This window comes from Lepidothrix coronata, unplaced genomic scaffold, assembly GCF_001604755.1.
Source record: "Lepidothrix coronata isolate B3197 unplaced genomic scaffold, Lepidothrix_coronata-1.0 Scaffold2, whole genome shotgun sequence".
Taxonomy (NCBI): Eukaryota; Metazoa; Chordata; class Aves; order Passeriformes; family Pipridae; genus Lepidothrix; species Lepidothrix coronata.
The window spans coordinates 8483219-8507563 of NW_016690182.1; the positions used below are offsets into that span (position 1 = coordinate 8483219).

Below are 24345 nucleotides of genomic sequence, written 5' to 3' on the forward strand. Positions count from 1 at the left end.
AAATATGAAGGCGCTCCAGATGGTCTCAAACAATTCCTATGATCAGACTGGAACAAGGAAAAGGAAAGGATCAAAAAAGAAGCATTTCAGCATAACCAGAGATCTTTTTTTATAAGTCTCCCTTGTCACAAATTTCTCTGTGAGCCTCTATAAGCCCGAATCATTGAAAGTCTTGCAACATTATTCTTCTAATCATTCTGTATTTCAGAAATATCATACTGAAAACATCTGCCTTAAAAGGATCTACTTACACTAATCTGCAGTAGATAGAAATTAAAATTAATCACATAATTTGCTTTAAGTTTTGTAGAACAATCTCCAATTACTGTTTTTACTCAAAATGACACAGAAAAAAAGTTGTCAAAAGCTTTAGATCCTGAAAACAAAATGCAGCAAAACACGTATAAGCCAATAGAACAGTGTGACAAAGATTTGTGAAGAATAATCCTTGACAATACTTCAGCCAACTGTACTTTCTTCTTTTAATATTGTGTTTGAAGTGCCATGGAACACTGAGCATTTATTTGCTTTGCAAGGTAGTTTGACCACCAAACCAGCAGTAAGTTTTAATTTCATGTGCTGACTTGCATTATCTTTTAAAAGTATCTTCACAATTTCCCAAGAGCTGTTTCAGGTGACTTGTTTCCTTAAAATTCAGAATGTTTTCATACACATATATATCATCAGATGATGACCACAAATGCTATTTTAGTTCCCCCCTCCCCACCCTTCCCTTGTTTCCCTTTCATATGCCTGTTTCTAAATCCAGGTGTTCAGTGCCTGACAAACATACTCAACTTGGAGAGATCTGCTGGAATAAGTAAGGTGTAAAGACTACATTCACTTAGAAAAAAGTCCAATTCTTTATGTTTTCACAAAATTAGTGTCCAAGGCATATAAGAAATAAGACATGGAACAGCAAACATTGGCTTCCACCACAAACAGTTAAAGAAGCAAGAAAAAGGGTATTTCTTTTCCAGCTCACTGTCAGTGCTGGGCTGCATGTCATTATTTCCCCTTCTGGGCTTTCATAAAGGTCTTGACTGAACTCTCTACCTAATCAAGTTCTTTATTCAGTTCTTTATGCTTTATTATCATCATTCAATTCTCAAGTCCTGTATTAAAACTAGGATCAAAGGCTATTGGAGAAAGGCAAAAAGCACAATTAAATTTGCCTCACTTACTAAGAAAAAGCTGACATTCCTCTAATACAAATTTGTCAACTTACCCTCTTACCCTATATTATATTAAAGTTGTCTTTTTTTTTCTCTAGCAATGTTCTAGGAAGATCAATTCTTCAGCAGCTCCAGAAATTACCATGAGGCCAAACAAGTGGCAAATAAATTCAATTAAAAAAAAAAATGAAAGACTCAACCAATGCAGGTATAATAAACTTGTATAGTTCTCCCCACTTAGTCCACCTTGCAGTCAGGACTGTTCAGGACAGCTAATCCTGGTCAAACAGGAAAAAAGGCCACAAAAAACACAATCACTATACAACTATGTTGTGAAACTTTTGCTTTTAAAATACTAAAAATGTTCAACTGGCACTGAAATGGAATTCCATTTCCTTACTAAGCTGCAGCAGTTCCCATATCATAAAAAACTTAACTCTTGAACGGAAGTTTTACATTTAAAAAATCAGATAACATTCTGCCTAGCTTATTTCATGTTACACAACTGACTCAGTTAATCTATTTTTCTTGCTCTACTTCAACATCAATGCAAACTTTCCTTTATATGAAGTTTTGTTGCCTTTTTTGATCCCAGTATATAACTTCAAAAAGGTCCAATAACTAATTAGAATACATAATTGATTTTAACATTTAATCTAAATGAAAATGCAGTTCTAATTTTCATTTACATATCAGCTGAATATTAAGTTAATCGGTCTCTTCTAATAAGTTAATAATTTACTAAGTATGGGGTTTCTACACAAAGTTTAAGCAACTTATTCCAATCTTTATTAAATTTGATGGGCAAAGTGATTATTCAATTAACATATCTTAATAATTAACATGCCTAAATTTACATACAAATAAGGGTACACATTTTAAATATTATTTAAGATAGGAATAAAAGAAGACAGACAGACTAACATCAAGGTTACAATTATTATTAATGCAAAACTCCAAACTTAATTGGACACATAGGAAAAAAGAAGTTAAGTCAGGTAAAGAGTTTATGTACAACTGTATTTCTACCACTTCAATGGATAGTTCAATTAAACCAAAATCAGAAACAAAATCAGCATTTTAGTACTAGTAATACAGTTAGAGGCCTCTGAAAGTAAGACAGAAGCACTACCCATAAAGAAAATACTGGTTTTTATTAAACCAGATGGTAAAGCTGAATAAGCAAATGAGCTTCAGGAAACTTAGTTCCTTCATAAGGCAAACATCACCATTTGGAGATGTTTGACTAAGCAGCTTTTGTTAATTAATGTTGCATTAAATGGTTGAAAGCTCTCTCAACTTGCCATAGGCAGTCATTCCTCAAAAATATAAATCAATGAAACAGTGATCTTGACTATATATTGGTACTGTTGGGAAATAAGGATACTTTTATGGCTATTTCAATACAATCAAGTGAAAAAACAAGGACCACCTAGTTTCAATCCAGCAGTAACCCTAACTCAGATAAAGGCAAGAGGTCCAGGTATATAAGTAGTATCCTAATCCAGAAATATCTCTATATAAAAGCTATAGAGAGCAATGCAGTAGAGACAGGTTGAAGCAGAAGAGACAAAACAGTGATGATGTTTATAAAAGAGAATGTGTGGCAGAAGGAGGGGTTTTAAATTGTTACTGATCAATTAATAGACGGTAATGTTTTACTACTGCAGCTCTTGCCATAAGACTAACTAACGTATCAGACTTCTACCAAAATTCCTCATCTTTGTTTTGAAATAAAAGATTTTTGGAACTTTATGCCATTTATTGGGGAAAAAAAAAAATCAGTAGGCTGAAGTTTTTCAAAAGAAGTCATTGATATCTTTCATTTTCTAAATCCTCTACAAAAATCTCATTAGATCATATTCCGTTATTTCCCAACCAAAAAATAATGTAAAAAAAGAAGAAGAAAAAAAAAAAATCACTCAAAAGGCACTTCTGAAGCCAAATTATGCTCAAATCGGAGCTTTTTAGTAAAAAGCTGATTTTACTCTTCCCTTTAAGGAGGCCTCTATTCCTGTTTTAATGCATTTTAATGCACATAATGCCTTAAAAATCCAGCAAGAGCAAACCTGGCTCCTGTGGAGCTGGGGATAAATCCTGAGCACATTACAGAGGCATCATCAGCATCCTAATCTTTTGGACTGGCAAAGTGAAGTGAAAACAGGAACTAATTTGCCTAAGGACTTATCAGGTCCTTGGAAGACCTAAAGTGATTTCCAAGTCCTGGGTAGTCCTTGGTATCACACCATCACCCCCAGCCTGGATTAAAGCAATTTATGCAAATTCCATAATTTCCTTCAGAGACAGGTTCCAGTCATTACACCACTCAACATCCCTACTTTTGCATTACAAGCACATATTAAATGCTAGTAAAAGAAACAGAATACAATCTAAAATTTCAGTCTCGACATGAATTCACACCTCTTCTAGAACCATTTTGCAAGTCTGTGTGTTTGTACATATACACAGATATTTTACATGTATATGCACACTTACATATATATGTATATATACACATCATAAATATATGAATACAAACACAAGACACTTATGGGCATATTAACTCTTCCAGCTGGTTACAGTTTTTGATACAAAACAAAAAATTTATTGAAGTCGTCAATGCCATGGAGTAAATGGGTCTTTTATGGACTCCTGGAAATTTAAATACTTGAAGCTCCAGTGTTCTTCATAACTGTTTAATGAACATTTAGGACAAAACAGACAAAAGACTTGGTCTAGCACAGGAGTGTTTGTTGCTTTTAATGGCATACTATCATTCCTTCCAGGAAAACACCTAGAATCATGGAATCATAGAACACCCTGGGTTGGAAGGGACCTTAAAGATCATCTGGTTTCACCCCCCTGCCATGGGCAGGGATGCCACCCACTAGACCAGGTTGTTCAGGGCCCCACCCAAACTGGCCTGATATGTATTCAGAGAGATTTTTTGATTGTTACTCAACAGGAAATAGATAGTAACTCTTTCCCGCTGCAGGTCTTCCAAAAACACTAACCAAAATATTTTATCCCTAAAATTTTTCTTTTTATGTGACAAAATGGAATTCTGCAGTTGATCATTGCATCAATACATACCACAACTCCAAACTGTTCTGGCTCAGCAAGATCATTATATTCATCCTTTAATTCAGCTAAGGCATTGAGTTCCTTCTGCTCAGGAAGATTCTTCACTAGGTTCTAAAACAAACAAGGCATTATATCAAATTTGTTATATTAAACTATATTAAAAATAACATGCTTAAAATACCACAACATGGAAATGCATGAGGAAATTATGGGAAGCTTATTTTATTTACGCAGCTTTAACACTGTATAAACATCAAATCAAATCAGTAATTATTTAATACAGACATCAACTCCTCTGTTACAGTCTCTGATTTGAAGAATACCTTCTCAGTATTAAAAGGTTAGAGTATAATTTTTCAGGGCCTGACAGGATCAAGGAGTTTTGTCTATCTACAATAGTTTTTGCCCTAGTGATTTCATCTTGCTCATTAAATATTAATCAAGAAATAACTGGTCTGTGTAAAACAAGACATAACTAGCAAAAAAAAAAAAATTACAATCTTTAGACATTCAAAGTAGCTGTGCACGAAACACACTTCGAAATACCTTACACAAAAAAAGGTCACCATCTCAAAATTGTACGGACCTTCTGGATGGCAAAAATACTGGAACTCAGTAAAAAGTTGAAGTTGTTTGCAATCCTATCCATGTCCCCAATGAAATTTGTATTAGTTAGTATATGATCTTAAGATCTCAATACTGATATACTAAATGTATTAAATATTTATATTAAGACTGAAGAACACTTTGTTTTAAGAGATACTCAGCACAAGTTTAGTTTGTATTTAAACTTCCATATATAGACCAGTTGAAATCAAAACAATGTAATTCTTTTATTAAAAGAAAACCATTTCTATTCAAGCAAGCATCAATAGGAAAAGAATTATGTGACTGCTAAAAAAGCAACCAATACTGCAGAAGCATATTTTTTTCACATATAAAAATCCTAATTGGAGAAAATCTGCACTATTAGAGGCACAGATATCTTATTTTTAGAACAGACCAATCTTGCCATCACTCTTGCAATATCCTTATTCATGTTGAGAATTTGATTACTGATCACTCTGCCAGGTTTGAAGGAGAAATCAAGGTAAACTTGGAGAAGCATCAGTCTAATTTGTCAAATTTTCAAGTGATAGCAAATGTAATTCTCCAAGTTGAAAGAGTCAAACATTCACCCACCTCCATAAAGAAAACTAAAGATGACAAGCAGTCTCATACAAAACATCCCTGTTACAGAGAGATTTTTATGCTCACACTAAGAAGCTGCTGAATGTCCCAGGAAGAAGAGTTCAATATACATGCCAGAGAGATTCACCTCCCTGTCACACAATTGAGCTGTACCTTTGTGCTTAAACCTAAGTATGTTTCCTTTCCTATTAACCCAAACTCATGTCCCACTCTACTACCACTGCAGCTCCTTTTTTAGATAGATATATAGGTACACACACGTATATATATATACTTTCATTAAATGTGTTGAATAACTGAAAATAAAGCCTTCAGTGACCACATATTCAAATCCTTGTCAGTACTTCAGGAAACAATTTCATAATGTATTCATGATGATATGGGTTTACATAAAAATAAGCTAAATAACAATGGTTAACATAAACATAAAAAGCAATCTAAGGCTGACATTAAGAGGCTGAAACTATCAGTCACTACTTACTGTCCCAATGCCCTGAATTGCACTAAACATGGTGTTTGACAACTGTATGGTTACAAAAACTTACTCCCTCAAAGACAATTCCTCAAAGGAATTGAAAACATTTTTCCCTAGAGCATTGTCCTCAAAGAAGAGGTACAACAGTATAGAGTCTACCAGCTACTCAAACTCATGAATCCAATTTATTTTACTAAGTATTACACCATAACTTTGAAAAGAGGCAAGAAACAAGGGTTTGAGAAGCAAAATTGAAAAAACACTTTGCTATTTGCTCAATTATGCCATACCCATTTCACTTCCACCACTTTGATACTTAGAACAAAGCAGTTTCTACACGTGCAGTTTTAGCACGTGGGAGTTTTGCTAAATATGGGAGAAAGCGAGGTTTGCTTTGTACAATTTTTCCAATCAGTACTATTGAAAACTGTTAAACTGGTAAATTAGTTAATAGCTCAGTTGAAGATTAAAATAAAAATAAACCAGAATAGACAGAACATGAAATAAATGATACAGCCCATTTCCCCCAACATATTTCTAAGAATATCCCTTGAAACACAGAGGAATCTCTTCCAGGTTAGCAGTTGCATCTCCCTGCTATTGGAGGCGGCTCTGCCACACCATTCCCTTCAGAAAGGGACCAATCTCCAAAGCCTTCCTTTTCTGAAGATTATGGGCTGCTGAGTTTCTAGACAGTTGCATTCATGATGAACTCACATACATTTATTCTGGTGATAACATTACCTTTTACTTATGCAACTTCATTTTTCTCCCCAGTGCTTACACACATCACTCCTCTCCCCATACGCTTATAACGTAGTCACATCCCTCACAGCTATTTATATTGCTGATCTAATCAAGCCAATCTTTTCTGCTTCCTTCTGCAGACTGTTTCTCTATCCCTCAATCATCTTAAGTAGTTTTTAAGTTCAGCTTCTCTATTTTAAATTCATTTTTGAGAAATGCACCAAGTATTTTAGATAAGGTCTCGGAAGTACCCTATTCAAAAGCATAAAAATTATCCTCTCGACTGGAAATCCTTGACCTGATACACCTTGCAATCACATTTGCCATTTTTATAGTGTATGAGGTTGGGTTGGGACAAAGTTAATTTACTTCATAGCAGCCCATATGGTGTCACTGTGACTTGTGACCAAAACAGCACTGACTTACCACTGGTTTAGCTACTTTATTGAGCTGCATTTGCCATAGAGATAACCAAGCTGCATCTTCCCTCTACTTCAGCTATCCAAGGTGGGGTTGTTTCCTCACCCTTGATTTTTGATTTTCCTAAACCTGTAGGCTTCTTAATCACATAATCTGACATTCCTGATTAATTAAAGAGTCCTAAATAAAATTAGGACTCTGTACTGAGGCAACTCAGTTTAGACTCTTGTTGCTGGAATAACCAATTTACACATTCAAGAAAGAAAGAAAAAAATTAATGTAAAAAAAACCTCGGGGGCAATGGGACAAAGGTGCAAACAGGAGATAGGGAAGGATGAAAGGATAAACTGAAGCTCAGTATGTTAGCTAGAATCTGAATCTGTGTATGATATTAAATAAAACAATTCAACGCCAGTATTACTGGTGTGCTAAATCTTTACAATTTCTAAGCTTTACGTGCTTCTCTGTTGTACTGTTGTTCCCCAGAGATCATGAGGGGCTGTGATCCTCCTACAGTGAGCAAATCAGAGAGTGATGTAAAGAAGCTGTATTCCACACTTGCTTGTCTCCAGCTGAGAGACTCTGAGCTCACAATGAGACCAAACAAGATTGAGAGAAGGTTTCATTTGCAGATGGTTTTTGAGTTGCAGCAGTATCCTGAAACATTCAGGTAATTTCATCTCTCACTGGAGACAAGCAGAGTTGTTGCAGAGCTGTTTCCACAAGAAGCCTAAATCTTCTTCAGCTTGTCTTCAAAGATGAAAAAACAGAACTCTCAGAGATTTCCTTCTGAAAGGGAAACTTCATCAAGTGGGAGACTGCAAGGTGCTTCTGTTAATGGTATTTTAAAGACAATTTTACAGCTACATGTGACCATATTCAACAGTAGAAGTGAAATAAATGAAGCAGTAATCACAACTGATACACCTGTAGCTGATAACCTTCTACATTATTTTTACTCTTGAATTCCTCTACCTTCACACATTTTTACATAAAAAACAAGCTATGAACAAAACCAGACATATTTTCACATACCTGAATCAAGGATTCACTCAGCTTCTCTTCATCAACCTCTAAAATGATATTTTTTATTTCTTCATAAGGCAAACGGAAAGAACCCAAAAATATTGCTGAAATTCAGTAATACATAATTAGAATCAAAAAGGTCAAAAAGATTGATATAAAACGGCAAACTTAATTTCTAGCAACTCAAAAATCATATCTTCATCTAAATTAGGTTTCACAATTAAGAAGTGTCCTATATAAAACAAATGCTAGATGAAGCACACTACTGCAATTTGACTTATAATGAATTTCTTCTCTAAGAAATGAAAGTATGACAACATTTTTAACTTTTTAATCAGCCTCAATAGCTCACTAGCAGTCTTACTTAGCAATAAAGTCTGATCTTTATGAATGACATTACTACTGAAACACACCTATTCAACCACTAGAAGACTTGATTTATTATTATTTTTGCTGTCATAACAATGTATGAATAGCTGTACTACATATGCAATTGGATAAATTATATTTATGATATTCTACAAAAAATTCCACATCAAAAGGCTGATGAAGAGCTGGACAAAGAAAGAAAAAGTGTCCTAACTACCACTTTTTAGGATAGCTGAACTTAAACAAGAGACAACACAGAATCCTAGAATCAGCAGGGTTGGAAGGGACCTCTGAGATCATCAAGTCCAACCCTTGATCCACTACCACCATGGTTACTAGACCATGGCACTGATGCCACATCCAGTCTCATATAGTGCAAAGCCTTCAGAGGGGGAGTTCTCAAAGCAATTTGAACTCAGAATGTTATGAAATCTCAAAAGAGCCCCATTGAATAAACTACAAAGTATTAAACACAGATAGATTAGCTTAACACTTTAATAAAGTGCTCTACATTCAGCCTAACTGCTATGGCTAATTATCCCGCATCCACGTTTTCAAAACCTGAAGTTTTATATCAGTTGTGCCATAGTTCATTTTCTGCTTAAGCAAATGTGCTCATGGATGTGGTAATAAAAAAATGCACGGATTTGGTTTTACACACTTATTTGCCATGGGTATAGTTGGACTAGTGACATTTCACGGTATTCCTAATTCCAATAAAAAGAATCTACTACTCTTAATGATTGATTTCCTTCCATAATTAAAGAGAGAAGAAGCAAAATAAATGAAAGAGGTGGGGCTGTTTTCCTTACAATTTATAGCAGTAGTATTTGCACCTAAGTTAGCCTATTTGGTAATTTTTTTCTCTTTAAAATTCTAACCTCCACCAAGCTCTATTTCTCCATTACTCTAACCAGAAAGGACATAGGAATGGCCTCTCCACCCCAACCAAAAAACCTGCCAACACTGTGCCTTTCCCAAACTATTGATCATCATTTCATTACACTTTTAGTCCAAAACAATTAATGAAAAAATCAACTTAAAAAAACAATACAGTTCATTACTATTTAAGTCTAAATCATTTTTCCATTTTACTTTTTTTAATTTTTCCCAAGTTGTGCAGTGAATTCAAAACAGATGTGTTTAAACACTTCTGAATTTAAGACACGTTTTAAATCAGTAGTTTTTAGAAAAAGACAATAGCACAAGAAAAATTAGGAACAATCATGTGTGTATGTGCTAATTAGATATTGACCTAATGCATTTCACATCACTTACATAAATTTTGTGCGGATTTTCCATCCAAAACTCTTAATTCTTTGATCTTTTTCTTTGACTGAGCTGCTTTCTTTTCTTCCGATTCTTCTACTGGCTTTTTGGCTGGAAAAAAAAAGGTATTTATTAAATTCTGATTCATTATTACAACTGTTCAATCTTAGCTAATAGAAACTCCATTATAAAGCCATAATAAAGCATCTTTTAGAATCAGTTCAAGGCAAACTGACTGTACTCCCTCAACCTACTGTAAAACACCAAAAGACACAAAGCAAATTTCCAAAAGTAGAAGGAACATGAAATAAAAATGTGACAATGACCAATTTTCTCAAGCACAATCAAATAATATTTATATATTTTAACCCACAAAATTTCACTTCAGCTCCAATTTACTCCAAGCACTTTTAAAAATGCAGGGACTTGGTGTCACTTCAAAGCACACGAGTGCCCTCTGTTGATATATTAATAATATTAATAAGTTCTTCATCCCAAACCAACAACATTAATCATTTGATATTTATCACACCGAACAAAGGTATGTTTTGACTAACTATTTATATTGTCAGTGGTAAAGAGCAAAACCAACTAAGACAACAGCATACCTTTTAATTGATTTCTTTTAAATTAGCAATGAACACTACCCTTATATTCAGCACTTGAAATTACATAGAAATGTGGAACTGAAGTACCTGAAATATAAGCTGATTTTTTGCATAATTTAAATTAGTCAATTTTCACAGAATTTTCTTAAGCATTAATTAAGTAAACCCATTAACAAGGATTTATATCCTTTTCAATATCACGTAACATATTTGGCACTGAAGGAATAGAATCTAAATGCGCTTAAAAGTAATTGAACTTAATGAATATTTTAAGTCATTCAAAAGTAACTAAAAAATTGGAAAGTCAAATTAAAAGGAAGTTTCAAGCAGACTAAACACAGTTTTCTTCTCTGAGCACTGTTTTCTGTTGTACTATAATGAGCTATCATGGGTTTCATTACAGGGATCTCCTAAGAAAAGATGTTCATTTTTAGTGTGAAGAAAAACATAAAACCTCAGTTTCGTCCTCTTCAATAATAAAAAAAAAAATAATAATAAAAAAAAAAAGTAGAACTTAGAAAACAGATATTTGTCTCCTTACACACTTCACTACTTGTAAAGCATCTGGCACAAAGTAATTCTATTGGGTTTATACCACTGAATAATTAGTTTACCTTGGGCATTTTCATACCAGAGCTAACTAAGCCAGTACCAGATAGTTCCCTCATTCCCAGCTACCACCGAAGAGCTTAAAGCAGGGAAAGCTAAACAGAAAAGATGATTCAACAAGAAAACAACACTTGCTCTCCTCTTGCCCTGCCATTTCTCTGCAATCCTAACATGACCAGCTGGCTTGGTATTTGTAAAAGCAGAGCTACAAATCACCAGATAATCCTCGAAATTCCCACCTGCACTGACCCTTTAACTACAATGAGATGCCATTTAAAATCCTAAAGTGACACTACATCAAGTAATCAGACCCTTATCACTAATTGTTCTCAATTAAACAAGGAAATAAGACCAGGTACTCAACAACACAAACAAAAAACCACCCGAGAGTGAAAAATTAGTTGTCCCATGAGAAGGTAACAAACATTATGAGCTGTGTTATATCAACAGGAGGTAGTGCAAAGCCTGGATTTGTGTCTGCTGAGACAGGTGAGAGAAATGATTCAAGAAGATAAATGACCTATTCCAAACTCGATCCATTTAAGAATTAAACCCTCCAGATCTCCATATATGACTGAGTCTTGAAAGTGCTGAGCAACACAAACCCACAGCCCACTCAAAAAGCACTGGACTTGTCACAGTAGTTGGGAACCTCAAAGACAGACCTGCTGTGTAACCAGCTATGACAATAAACACACACATTTCAGTGTGTAATCACCTCAGTCTTGTGGCTTGCAAAACTGCAGAGGTAACAAAATTAAAAAGAAAACAAGAGGAACAAGTGTTTTTGTTGCCAAATGTCAACCTCACACAAAGGAAACCTTCTTCCTACTGTGCTAATTCATGTAACCCGATTAGAAACAGCGAGAGAAACACCTCTCTGAGCAAGAGTTCAAGGGCAAAGGTGTTCCGTGAGCCCAACCTAAAACAGGTTTTAAATTATTCAGCTACTACAGTATCAAAATAGGAAAAGTGGTTTGGGGTTTAAGGACATGATATTTCATACACACAGAGAGGATGGGCTGAGTCACAATTCACAACAGGAACTCTGCCTGTACACTGCAAAGAACCAGTTGTCCTTATTACCTGTCCTCGCCTGTATCCAGGTGCACTCCTCTAGCGGATGTAAAACTAGGAACCACACTTAGAACACAGACCATCCTGTTCAGAAGTTTTATAACAAACTACAGCTACTCTTACCTACTTAAGCCTGAAGGGCTATAACATCATCAGTTATAAATAATTCATATTTTAAATATTAAATGTCTGGATAAAAATATTTTTTTTATATTTGAAAAAGCTCAGAGAAGATGTTCCTTCCAAAGGTTCCTGTCTTTCCATGCATGAGACTTCAAAGTTAACTTCATGCCTATTCACAAAAAACATAGAACCACTAGAACCAGATGCTTATTTGACTGCATAAGTCACAATATAGCATGAACACCCATTTTACCAACCCAAAACTCATAGACAGAAAGAAACATTATTAAAATTTCTAGATTAGACAACTACTAGAATTTCCCCACCGCTGTTTGACACACGCTTGAGCTGACATGAAGCATCAGAGCTATAGAAAGCCACGGTCCTCCCTCTACTATCAGTGGCTCTCTCCCTCTGATCACACAGTTCATTTCAGCAGTGACTCAACTATGACAGAACTATGGATTATAGAATTATGAAAAATAATTAAATCAATTAAAAAGATACTTGACACTTTTCAGAATCAATAGACTGTTGCTGACCAACATCCTGACCCTTGTCAGGTTCTCCCTTCACAAGCTCCTGCTTAAAGATGAGACACATTTTGGTTTGATAGCACAGAACCAGAGGGAGAGATGAAAGAAGGATTTTACAGCAAACAACACAAGGTAGCTCGGGAAAGCAAGTTGAAAAATCAATCTGGAAGCTCAAGCAGCTCTATTACTTCATACAGACCTTGAGTTTAGTGCTGTCATTACTCATCACAGCACTTTGATAATGGTACTGGCTTAGATCTTCATTCTAAATCAGCTTTTTTTTTTTTAAACCAAGTTCTTACAGGCAGCACCTAGACCTGGTGACTATCGTACCCAAGTTTCCATAACAAAAATGGTCATATTTATAAACAAAGGTGTAGCAGAGGAGAAACTTCCTTACTTTCTGACCCTAACTGACTAAGCAATAAAACACTGAAAGAAAGAGTTCAGCTCTCCAGCTCTGAAGCCTTATTCCACAGAGTTCAGTTCCTCCCCAATTCCCTGCTGAGCCATTCACATCCAAGCACCCTGCTGAAGTTTGCTTTTCTTCTTTCAGAACGTGACAAGCTTTTTCCCCACCTTAAGTAAGGCTTGATCCAAATTCAGCCTTCCATAGTCAACTGTTTAACCTCCCAGAACATACTAATCAAGTCTCTATCAGTCCTCCCACGCATTAATAGACCTGGAAGGATGGCAGAACCCTGCAATAAGTGGCCAGGTTCTCTAGCAAGTCATTCTTTGCAACAGTGACAAATATCTCCTTCCAAATTCTCAGTAGAGAATTCCAGAAGTCCAAGTGTTTCATCCCCACAGGAAAGCAGCATGTGTATCAGAAGAGTTCAGACTCCAAAGGGCTTCTCAGGTTGTCCTCAGATCACCATGTCTGAGATAACAGACAGAGCTCATGCACAACTGCTGTGTTTATGCAAAGCATTTTTAAATCCCCTACCCTACATCTCTCTGTTTCTCCAGGATGGTTAATCCCACTTCATACAAATTTATGTAGATGAATGTTTGTTCTTACATATGTATTTGGAATACATATGTACACACACACAAACAGGTACACATACATGTGTGGATTTTTTGTTTCCAAGAAATGGAGAAAATTCTTCTCTTGGTTGTTTAAAGTGATTTCCCTGTTCAGTTGGGAGGAAGTAAGAATCAGGAGAGCATTAAAAAAAATCCCAAACAACAATTAGCACTCATCAAAATGGCAAAATAGCCACTAATATGTAATTATCTCACACCAGTTAGGCCTGTAGAAGGTTTTGGCTGGGTTTACTTTTCTTTATAATTTACCTCAAGCAGACAAAAGAGGGAAAAGGAAGGAGAGCCAGCATGATAAAGCCAAAGGAGAGCATGTGCCAGCTTTAGCATACACAGACATCTTCCTAAAGACCAGAAAAGACAGATCTAAACACCAACATTACAGAACTTTTGTTTTTCCTAACTTAGAGTTCTATTTTGTTAGTAATAACATATTTGTTTATCAGTGTTGGAGGAAATAGCTGATGCAATGTGCTGCAAGGGTTTGTTTGCTGTTCATCTGACATTACCCAGCACATGTGTAGCTTGAGGGTGTCCCTTCAGTGAGACCTTCAGCTGGGAACTCATTTAATCCCACTGAAGGTGCTCAGCTTGAAACCCTCAGAACCCATTTAAGGTATACTAAACAAAACATTATAGAAGTTTAAAACACATTAAGCAAGACTAATGATAATCATGGCATAGAACATAGGAAAACATGTTGAAATACTTAAGAGACTTAATTAAGAAAAATATTCTACCATCGGTACTTTTGTACTTCTGCAGCAAAAAGAGTAAGGATACATGGTTCTTGAAAATTATCATTTCCCACCTGTTCATTAATTCAGCTCCTGAATAGCATTAAAAGTGGTCATGACAAATTTTTAGAAATATACATTATTTTATTTAATGGTATTGAAGCTGTTAAAGCATTTTACTATGAGCTGAAATGTCAGGTTCACATAAAATACCTTTTTTAAAATACTTTTAGTAAGAATTAATAGCAAAAACTGTCAGTCATGAATCTGACAAGAATGAAAATTAAAGGGAGATAAAAAGGAGAACACCGAATTACAGTGTGGAGAAAGCAGAGATTTAGGTGAACTTCAGCTTTAACCTGCCTTCACCTTAGCCTTAATCCCAAATTTCTGTCAACCCTGGACACACAGTGAACAAAAACATCCTTATATTGTCATGGGAAATGAAGGAGTAATTTCATCTTATTTCCATCTGGCAAAGGGTTTCCCAATTGCATTTACTAGTATTTGGCAGAAAAAGTAAATATACAAAGGAAATTAATTGTTTTGTTATTCCCTTTACCTGAGAAAAGAACTATGGCTTGTACAGAAGTATAGGATAAAAAAATTAAGTGTACATATGGTTGCAAGGGATGTAAACTACACCCACAAGAGTGGAGTTGAACAGCTGAAAGTAATAATTACACTGAGTTTATTCAAAAAAACCCTATGTGATACAACTTAGTAGAAAAATGGAATAACGGCCTATGAATGCCATTGAAGGTTTAGAAAGTAATTTGTAGCACAAAAATTCAGTAAATTCTGTTGCAACATAATCAAACTTCTTGAAGCCTGGCTAAATTGATGATGTTGGGATGCTACTGATCGTTTTTTATTTCCATGTTATTTCTAGAGGCACTCAAAAATGGAAATTAAATTCAAACAAAGGGGGAAGAGGGAGAAAAGTAAAACAAAGTAGTGTCTAATCTGCCCTTGTTCTCTTTCCTCCCCAGTACACCATCACTGAGTGTTTGCCTCTCCCTGACACATCATTTCCACTCACACGGAGAGGTGCAGCAGTGCCCAAGGTCTGGGCAGGGAGCACAGCTCTCAGCACTTGTTTCAGTGAAGTAGATGAAACACGTCCAAGCTCTTGTTCCAGGCAGCAGAATGAACTCTGTCAAAGTTCTATGTGCTCAAGCCAAACTATGCAAATGACCTGTTGATTGTCAAGAAGTGCAAAAGTGCTCATACAATCATAGAATTTTTAAAAACCCTCTAAGATCATCAAACCAATCATCAATCCAGCACCACAACCATGTTCACCACTAAACCACGTGGTCAAGTGCTATATCCACGTGTTTTTTGAACACTTCCAGGGATGGTGACTCCACTACTTTCCAGGGCAGCTTCTTCCAATGCTTGACTACCCTTTTTGTGAAGAAAATTTGCCTAAATGTGTAATCCAAACCTCCCCTGGTGCATCCTGAGGCCATTTCCTCTCGTCCTGTCATGTGTTACCTGGAAAAAACATCCTGAACAAGCAGAGCCCTGACACTGGCAGCAAGTCAGAAGACAGCAGTGCAGGCTAAACAGAGTAGGGACCAAGCAGGTGTTCTCTATGAAGTCCTGTATCCAATGAAACCAGAAAATATCCAATGCACCCCAGAGGGGGGACTCTGGGAGGTGCCACAGTTAACACAGCTGAAGCCACTCTCTCCTCAATCACATCACCTTTCCTGCAGAACACATGGGTCCTGCAATTGATAAACTGCATAAACTGAGATTAAAGTGGTTTGGTATCCAAATTCATTTACAGTCTCCACACTGTCATTTGGTGTCTAACTTTGACAATGAGCAAAGCATTTCCCCAAATATCCCGAGATAAATGCAAGAGCATTAACAGATGCCAGACACGCCTCTTGTCAATTCAGGCAGCAGCTGTGGGATCTCATGTTTATTCCCAGTGCCACCTGGCATTTTTCAGTTCACCTAAAATCACTCAGTTACCAATTCCTGAAGTAAAATTAATTAAGCACTCCTGCTGTCACTCTGTCCTTTCTGCAATCAGAAGAACTAAATATCTGGTACAGCATTAAAAAAAATAATTATTACAAAGCAAGAAAGGAATTGATCTGAATCTTAGTCTGAGCTCTTAAGATTAAAAAAATAAAACTAACAGGGAGGAAAAAACATGGAACCTCTTGCAATCTTGTATGTTTTTTGCCTAATTAATGTAATCAAGCTGAAGGAAGTGGCATCAACCCAACAGATTATGCTCTGTGGAAGAAGAAAAAAGATCATAACTTAGTTTTACAAATTAGGGATTTTTTAAAAATAGTAGGGGATCTACACTCCTATTATTTATTCTTATAATTGATTGCTATTATATTTGACCACCACAATTAATGACTTCTATTAATTTAACATGAAATATTTCTGTTCTATTAAAATTGCCCTAAAACTGTTGTAACTAGTGTAATTTTCAAGCACACTCTGAAGATCTGCAGCAAGAACTCCTGCAGCAGTTGTAAAGTTAAAGTGGACTTAATTAACTGTATTGTGGTGGCTTTCAGCTTTCTATCAACAGCTTGAAATTAAGTCGATGTCTGGGCTACAAATGCTTTATTTAAAAAAAACCAAAAGAGTCCAAACACACAAACAAACTAAAAAGGCACAAAAAAATTCCAAAAGACAACCACAACTACCCTTCTACTTATTGCTAAAGACCAATCCAAAAGATGTTGCTTTTGCTGTAAGACAGTGCAAATATTAACAATTCATCACATGCAAACGGCCACAGAAATACAGATGAACATTAGAAATCAAACAACAGCAGGCAAACAAGGATTAAACTGAAAATATCCTCCATGGGCCTAATTTACTGTGTTGTAGATGTGCTGTAAGAAGCTGGAATAAAAGCCAGTAGCCTTTTCCATGAGCTCTTCTCTCCCATTTTCTCCGTGAAATACTGATATGGAAAAAAGCCTCAGGATCTTGCAATCCCATTCCTCCCTTGGCCATTGCCACCACTTCAACACATGTGACCCTCCACATGAAGGGGCTGGGATCAGCTCCCAAGAGATGCTGGTTGGTGGGTTTGGTGGGCACTGAGACATCACAGGTCATTGCAGCCCATAAATTAGTGCTTGACTAACGAGACCCGTCAATGCATTTTAGAACAAATACAGTAAGTTTTCATGTGGGTCAGAGAAGACATTTGCCTATGAAAATAAAATGTTGCCTGTAATAGCACTTCTAATTTAAACAGTCACATGTCCCACTTATATTTTTTCCTCTGACATCAGGCCACCATCACCATGGAACTGTGAGACAGGACAGCTGTCATGATTTCCCAGATTCTAACTGATACACCTTTTATCCATACAGCTTCCGAAGGTAAAAAAAGAGGTACCAAGACTCAGAAAAAAACAAACAAACAAACAAACAACAAACAAATCAAACTACAAGCTGTAAAACTGCTATCATATTTTATCAAGATACTCAGAAACTCATTTTCTGTTGTTATTATGAGAAGTCTGACAAATAAATATCTTTTACATGAGAAGTTCACCTATTGTTTGCCTTTAATTAGGCCTGTAAAAGGCTCATCTTCCCCAATAAAGACATCTATGGGAATCACATTTTCCAAAGGAACTCTGCAAATAATGAAACTAAAAAAAGATCCCAAGATCCAAAAATCCCTTTACACAGTCAAGTTAAATAGATATCAGTGTTTAATGGAGCAGACTAAAATGTTACTAAAAATGACATGATAAATTGATTTTGTCTATCACTGTGATATTTGACATTTAAAACTCCTGACAAAATATTTAAACTCCAAGTAAAACACACATCTCCAAATGCATATTTCGGTATCCTCTTCCTTCCTAAAGCATTGCCCTACCATCAAGGTTTTAAATAAACATACATGAAAAATTCTTTCACTTGGACATATCTCATTCCCAAACTCCTCAACTTATTTACCATCATCAAGATGTACTGTAGTTTTTCGAGTGTTATGTGGCACATCCTGCCCGTACACTCTGACCTACAGTAAAACACACCATGTTAAATTTCCATTGACTTAGTACATAAGAAATTTGATTTACTGTTTAGTAAAAAGAAGTCTATACTCCTACTGATTTAGAGTATGAAAAAATATTGGTAATTAGCTTGTATTTACTGTTTTATTAAGCCAGGAGGACTCAAAAGGATGCCTTCCTAGGCATCGGGTCCAAAGCAGAACTTCACAGGGTAAAAGGATCTTATTAAAAATAATTGGGAAATTATGTGTCTTAATAGATTTCCATTAATTTCTATAACCAGTATGCAGTGCCCTGTGAAGCTGATGGTAATCAGAGTTTTGATAGTTGATAAATATAAATAAGGATGAAAGTTCCTATTTGTAAAACGTTGAGAAATTTGTTCCACAAACAAATGTTCAAAACTGTGGCCTTGTGGAAGATGGTATCAAATCTAATTAGTTGCATGTAATCTATACTAAGCAGCCCTTTCAACCTAACCGTACACCAACACAAGTGTTTTAGCTCTATGTTGGTGACAAGGCTACTGCAGCCTTTAGGGTGGAATTACTAGGTTTTAACCAGACACATCAGAGGGCAGTGGCTTGTTTGGAACAGGCGCCAGCACAGTCCACGCTGTCACAGGGAAGATTCATTGCCCATTGTCACCCTCGTTCTGACTAATGATCACTCTACCTAAGGTCATCCCAATAGTTTCAATATTCAGTGACAGTGAAACCTTTCTGGAATACTAATATAACTCTCTGAAAAACAAACAGTAATGGGGACATTTGGTGACAACCAAAACTCTGAGGTTTCCCTCAGTAACTGGTGTAGATCCACTGACACTTATTGGATAATGGCTAGCATTGATGTCTTACACTGTGTGTCTTCTGTTTATCATGTACAGTTTTGGTCTGCCCCTCTGTGGCCTCTGAAGATACAGAGAAAGCATATATAAATTAGTTATTAATGAGACTTGCAAGGACAGAAAAAGGAAACAACAAACCAGGAAGATGAGAAGCAGGAGGGTTAAAACACTGGAAATCAACACAATTGTTTGAAATACAAGGGAATACAAATACACAATTCCCTTGAAATACAAGGGAAGAGCAATGGCACAGGTTATGAATGCTGAGAGATCAGGAGTTCACTGAAGACAAAATACAACAAAGACTTCACTATGTGTAAAGATGTGACCTCTGCATAAAAAACAAAACGTCAGCTGCTGGAAGCTTGGAAATATCACTGTTTAATTGATTTTACGTACATCAAGAGACAGACTTTTAACACATGTTAACATGTAAACACTCTTTTTACTAAGCATCTGTTCTCAGTCACCTGCTGAAGATAAAACACAGGGCTCAGCCAGCCTCAAGACAGCCCTACATAGCTGTGTATGTTACTATCACCTTTAAGAGATTTACCTTGAAAAAGCTTTCTTGGGGTCCAAGTATCCCAAAGTGTTTTGCAAACACCCAGGTGCCCATGGAACACATGGGCAATGATTATCTGCCTTTAAGACATACAAGATAAATTACTTCCACATTACAGGATTAGTCTTAGGGGACCTACCAGAGTACTACTAAATTAAGCCTCTTGCATTGCAGCAACTAAAAATAGTGCAGAAACAGTGACTGGTCTCTCACCTTCACCAACACTGTCAGGTTCCACTGTTCACCTCAGCACATTCTGAGAATATACAGAGACAGAATCCACACTGTATTCTAAAGTTAGCAGGTGTAACCTGCTTACCTTTATGTTACCAACATAAGCAAAATTTGGCTAAAATGATGGACAAAAAAAGGCAGCATCTCTGTGCTAATGATCCAAGTGTCTTAAATGCAACAATTAAAGTGTCAAAAGGAAAACCTCAAAACTTATTCTTTTACTACCACTCAGAATATCCAACTTAATGATAATTCCACACTGACTTTGATCATGGGGATTTTTTGCTTTTAGAAAGCCTTTAAGCCATAAATTTCTTGTCACCTGCCTTTTCACTGTGGGAAATTATTCTGCAGTACTATTCTAAAATAATTATATTCCCACACTGCAGAACAAAAAAAGGTATCTGAAAGAATAAAGTTTCAGAGAAGTTTCAGTTTCTCACAATTGCACAAGACACATAACAGTCACACAATATTGAGATGAAATTACAACTTTACATCCTTAAAGATTATTAACAAGTAATTCAATAACTCAACAAAATTATCAGCTTTTATCTGTGCTAATGCCTGTGTACCTATTATTTGTAATTTCTCAATGAATTCAGAAACTTAATAGCATGATTGTTAACTTTTAATCCTTTAGATAGCTTTAAAATGTCTCTCTTTCTCCAAAGAACCTTTATCCATTTAGGTAACAAAATTATCCTTACTCTATGTACATATGGCAGAAATTGTTGCAATGGCAGAATATTCTGTTCAAAGCATTATAAGAGCACTATAGTTGAAACAATTATCATCTCACATAAAGGTTCCATGTCAAAAGCAGATGACATTTTTTGGTCAGCAACAAGGAAATAAAAAACAGTTTTGCACATAAAACATAAAACCTATGGAGGGGGACCATTTTTTGTAAATACAGAATCATTGCAAGTCAGCACAGTGTACAACTGGAACTAGACCACAACTCTGACACATTTTGTCAGTTTTACAAGAGGAAAAAATTCCACATTCTAGTTCATTTGATAGAAAGTACATTTAGGAAGAAGTGTAGTATGTGCTAACTATGGTTCTGCTGCAAGATGCAGAGAACATGCCTTTAATACAGACTTAGAAGAACTATTTAACAAGTGAGACCATAAATTTTGCTTATAACTACATCTTTCTTTATGGTGGTGTTTTATTTATTTAAACAAATACACTGTTATTCCTAGAACTCTGCTGGAAGCTCTCAGGATAGTGAAATACAGGTGCATAGTCTATTTAATGATGAGTACAGTTCCTGGCAAGGAACTGATCTGTTCTCCATCCTTTCCTCTAACCTTTTTTATTTTTCCCCTTCTTCACTTGGGTCACAAATTCATGGCCAGCTTTCAGCTGAGGAACCTGCACTACAACACTCAGCTTTCCAGTAGTAACCACATATGGAGTTCCCTTTACCAATATTGAGCAAGTTTCCAGAAAACATATTTACAGCTACAAAAAACACAGGAAAAGGCAAAAGACATTGTTTTAAAACCATCTTGCACAGAACTATAGAACACAGGCCTAGAAGTGACAAGTGATTCGCCTCCAACTCATCATCAGTGTACTTTATGTACATATAAAGATATAAATTCTTACATGTGAAAGAGAAGCCCCGATTTAGGAAAACTGCCAAAACTTAACAGTTCAGCTAACAAAAATTACAGTAAAAACCATGGAATGGAACCATAGAATGGTTTGGGTTGGAAGGGACACTAAATATCACCTGGCTCCAACCTGCTGCCATGGGCAGGGACACCTTTCACTAGACCAGCTTGGTCCAAGCCCTATCCAACCCAGCTTGGAACATTTCATGTTGTGATCTTGAAATTAAATACATTTTTATAGTATCTAACTGAAATTCACATTAAAAAATGCAGTTGCAAAAAGAAAAAAATACTTGAAGAAGAGTACCTTCTATGGGTTATTTTTTTCTGACAACAGAGAAAGCATTCTTCTCTGTCTAATATTTTTATTTATTCATACAGAAGGGATTTTATTCCAGGAATATAGATCTTTATTTGTTTAAAAACAAACAAAACCCGCTTCTTTTTTCAGTTCAACACAGATTCTTTTTTCAGTTCAACTTCTGAATTTCTTTTTTATCCAATTCGTAGAAAAAATACACTCTGTAAGAGCATTATAGATCAAGACTCCTTCATGAATGTATTCATATTTCATGCTAATTAGTCTTTGTACACAATCCCTTTCCCTGGTATGCCGAGTACATGTGTCTCTGTCCTCAGCTCCTCGTTAAATGTGCTGTAGTTTATTTGAGCACTGAATCACTGAGACTCAAAGAGACATTTCAGAATACCAAACTGCCTTTCTTCCTCTGCTGTATTTTATCAAGCTGATACCAACAAAAGCTCCATCTCTCTTAGAGAAACAAGGCAAGCAGCAGGTACAGAATTTACTAAGTACTAACAGAGTTATCACACTGAATTCCAAACTTCTGGAGTGTGTGTATGTGGGTGACACACATTTGTGTGTGTATGACAAGCCGTGATTCTTACTCTTCTTTAATGGGAATCTGTGAGACACCAAATGTAGGGGAAAAAAAAACAATGCACCAATTTCCTTTGTAGGAAAAACTGGCAAAACCCAGTGCCTTTGAGATTTCACCTCCCCATGACTTTTCTTTATAGCCACAACTAACTCTTCCACTTTTCCCCTTCAAGATTTTCCTTTTCAAATTCTGAGAAGTCAGTTATAACAAATTAATACATGAATTCTGTCAGTTACCACCTAAAATATAAGACATTATAACTAAGACAGCTCAATCACAACATTGTGACTCTTAAAAGAGCCCTTTTAAGAAAATACATGGCTGTTCTCACTCCAAATCTACTTAAATTCTCTTTAAGTTCTACTGCTGAAGCTTTTTGACAAAATTACTAATTTAAACTTGCAAAAAAGCTGATCAGCAGGGGCTTCGTTATTAATATTTTTCAGAAACACTTTTGGTTCCAGAGATTTCTTAAACAAACAATGGGTTTGCAGCAGCAAACACACACAAATTTGGAAGAGCCTTTACAAACTCAGCACTGAAAGTGGCACTAAAGGCAGGTGGATAATCAGTGTGTCTCTCCAGAACCACTACAGTCACTAAGTAACCCACAGGATTTATTTCATATCCTTGCTCCTCCAGTGGGGAAGACTAAGTTGTCCTAGTGAAGTTCCAAAAGGGTTAAGCACTGCCAATTAAACTAAAACTGAAGGAATCATCCCCACATTAGAGCATTTGACCTGGATGCAGAACAGACAAAACGCTGATTCTGAAAATGAACTCCATTTCTACAGGAATTGTGTGCAATACATTATGCTATTCCTCAAAGCAATCAATGAATAAAGACTGCAGCTTTCAAATATTTCAGACCTCAAACTATTTCCCATCTGTCTCTTAATCTGAATATAACTTAATTTCCATACAGACTGTTTGTATTTGATTTTCTGACGCTGCAACTATTGCAGTTCTCTACGTAATGCTGACTAAGACAATATCCAAATTTCTCAATCCAAACCCTCTGGTAGAACAATGCCCTGAAAAAACACTAACTCTGCTGCACACATAGAAAGAGAAAACTCCAGGAATAACAAATTGGAGATCTAGGAGAATTGTCCCTCATTATTTTTCCCACTTATGAATATACCACAAAGCTTTTAAAAGCAAAGTCCTAAGAAACATAATGAAAGTAATGTGGACTGAGCTCTCCAGTGATATTCCTGTACCCATCCAACCCTATGGCACAATCACTCTGAAAGCATTATTTACATAAGATTTGAGAGTAAAACAAGACAGTAAAACAAGTAAAATATTGCACAACTGAGACTAAGCCTAACTTCTGAGGAAGTCTAAATAGATTTAATTTGTTTTAATGTGGGATATTCTTTATTCTCTATCACATGATGGAAACAACTATATAGTCTCAAAGAATCAAGTGTCAAACTTGAAAAAAGAAGTTTCATGCTTTTGGTATCTTTCAAAAGGAAAATCTTCACAAAGTATCACTGTTCCCTCACATCAGACCACCAGAAACAAAACTTGTGGTCTAAATATCAGCATCATCAGAATAATTTATGAAAAGAAAGTCTTCATTTATTCTCAGTAATATTTACAACAATGCCATCTGCCCATTTCATCATACAACACC

General features: G+C 35.9%; 1 protein-coding gene across 5 annotated transcripts in view; it reads right to left on the reverse strand.

Annotated features, from left to right (window-relative positions):
* The window catches only part of DIAPH2 (diaphanous related formin 2), a 198962-nt gene that overhangs the window by 121978 nt on the left and 52639 nt on the right, over positions 1-24345 (reverse strand). For all 5 annotated transcript variants that reach the window (XM_017816014.1, XM_017816003.1, XM_017815993.1 and 2 more), the window contains 3 exons: positions 9766-9867; positions 8128-8222; positions 4269-4370 (listed from right to left, as the gene is read on the reverse strand). In XM_017816014.1, coding sequence (XP_017671503.1) covers positions 4269-4370; positions 8128-8222; positions 9766-9867 — 299 coding nt within the window. The remainder of the gene's footprint in view (positions 1-4268; positions 4371-8127; positions 8223-9765; positions 9868-24345) is intronic.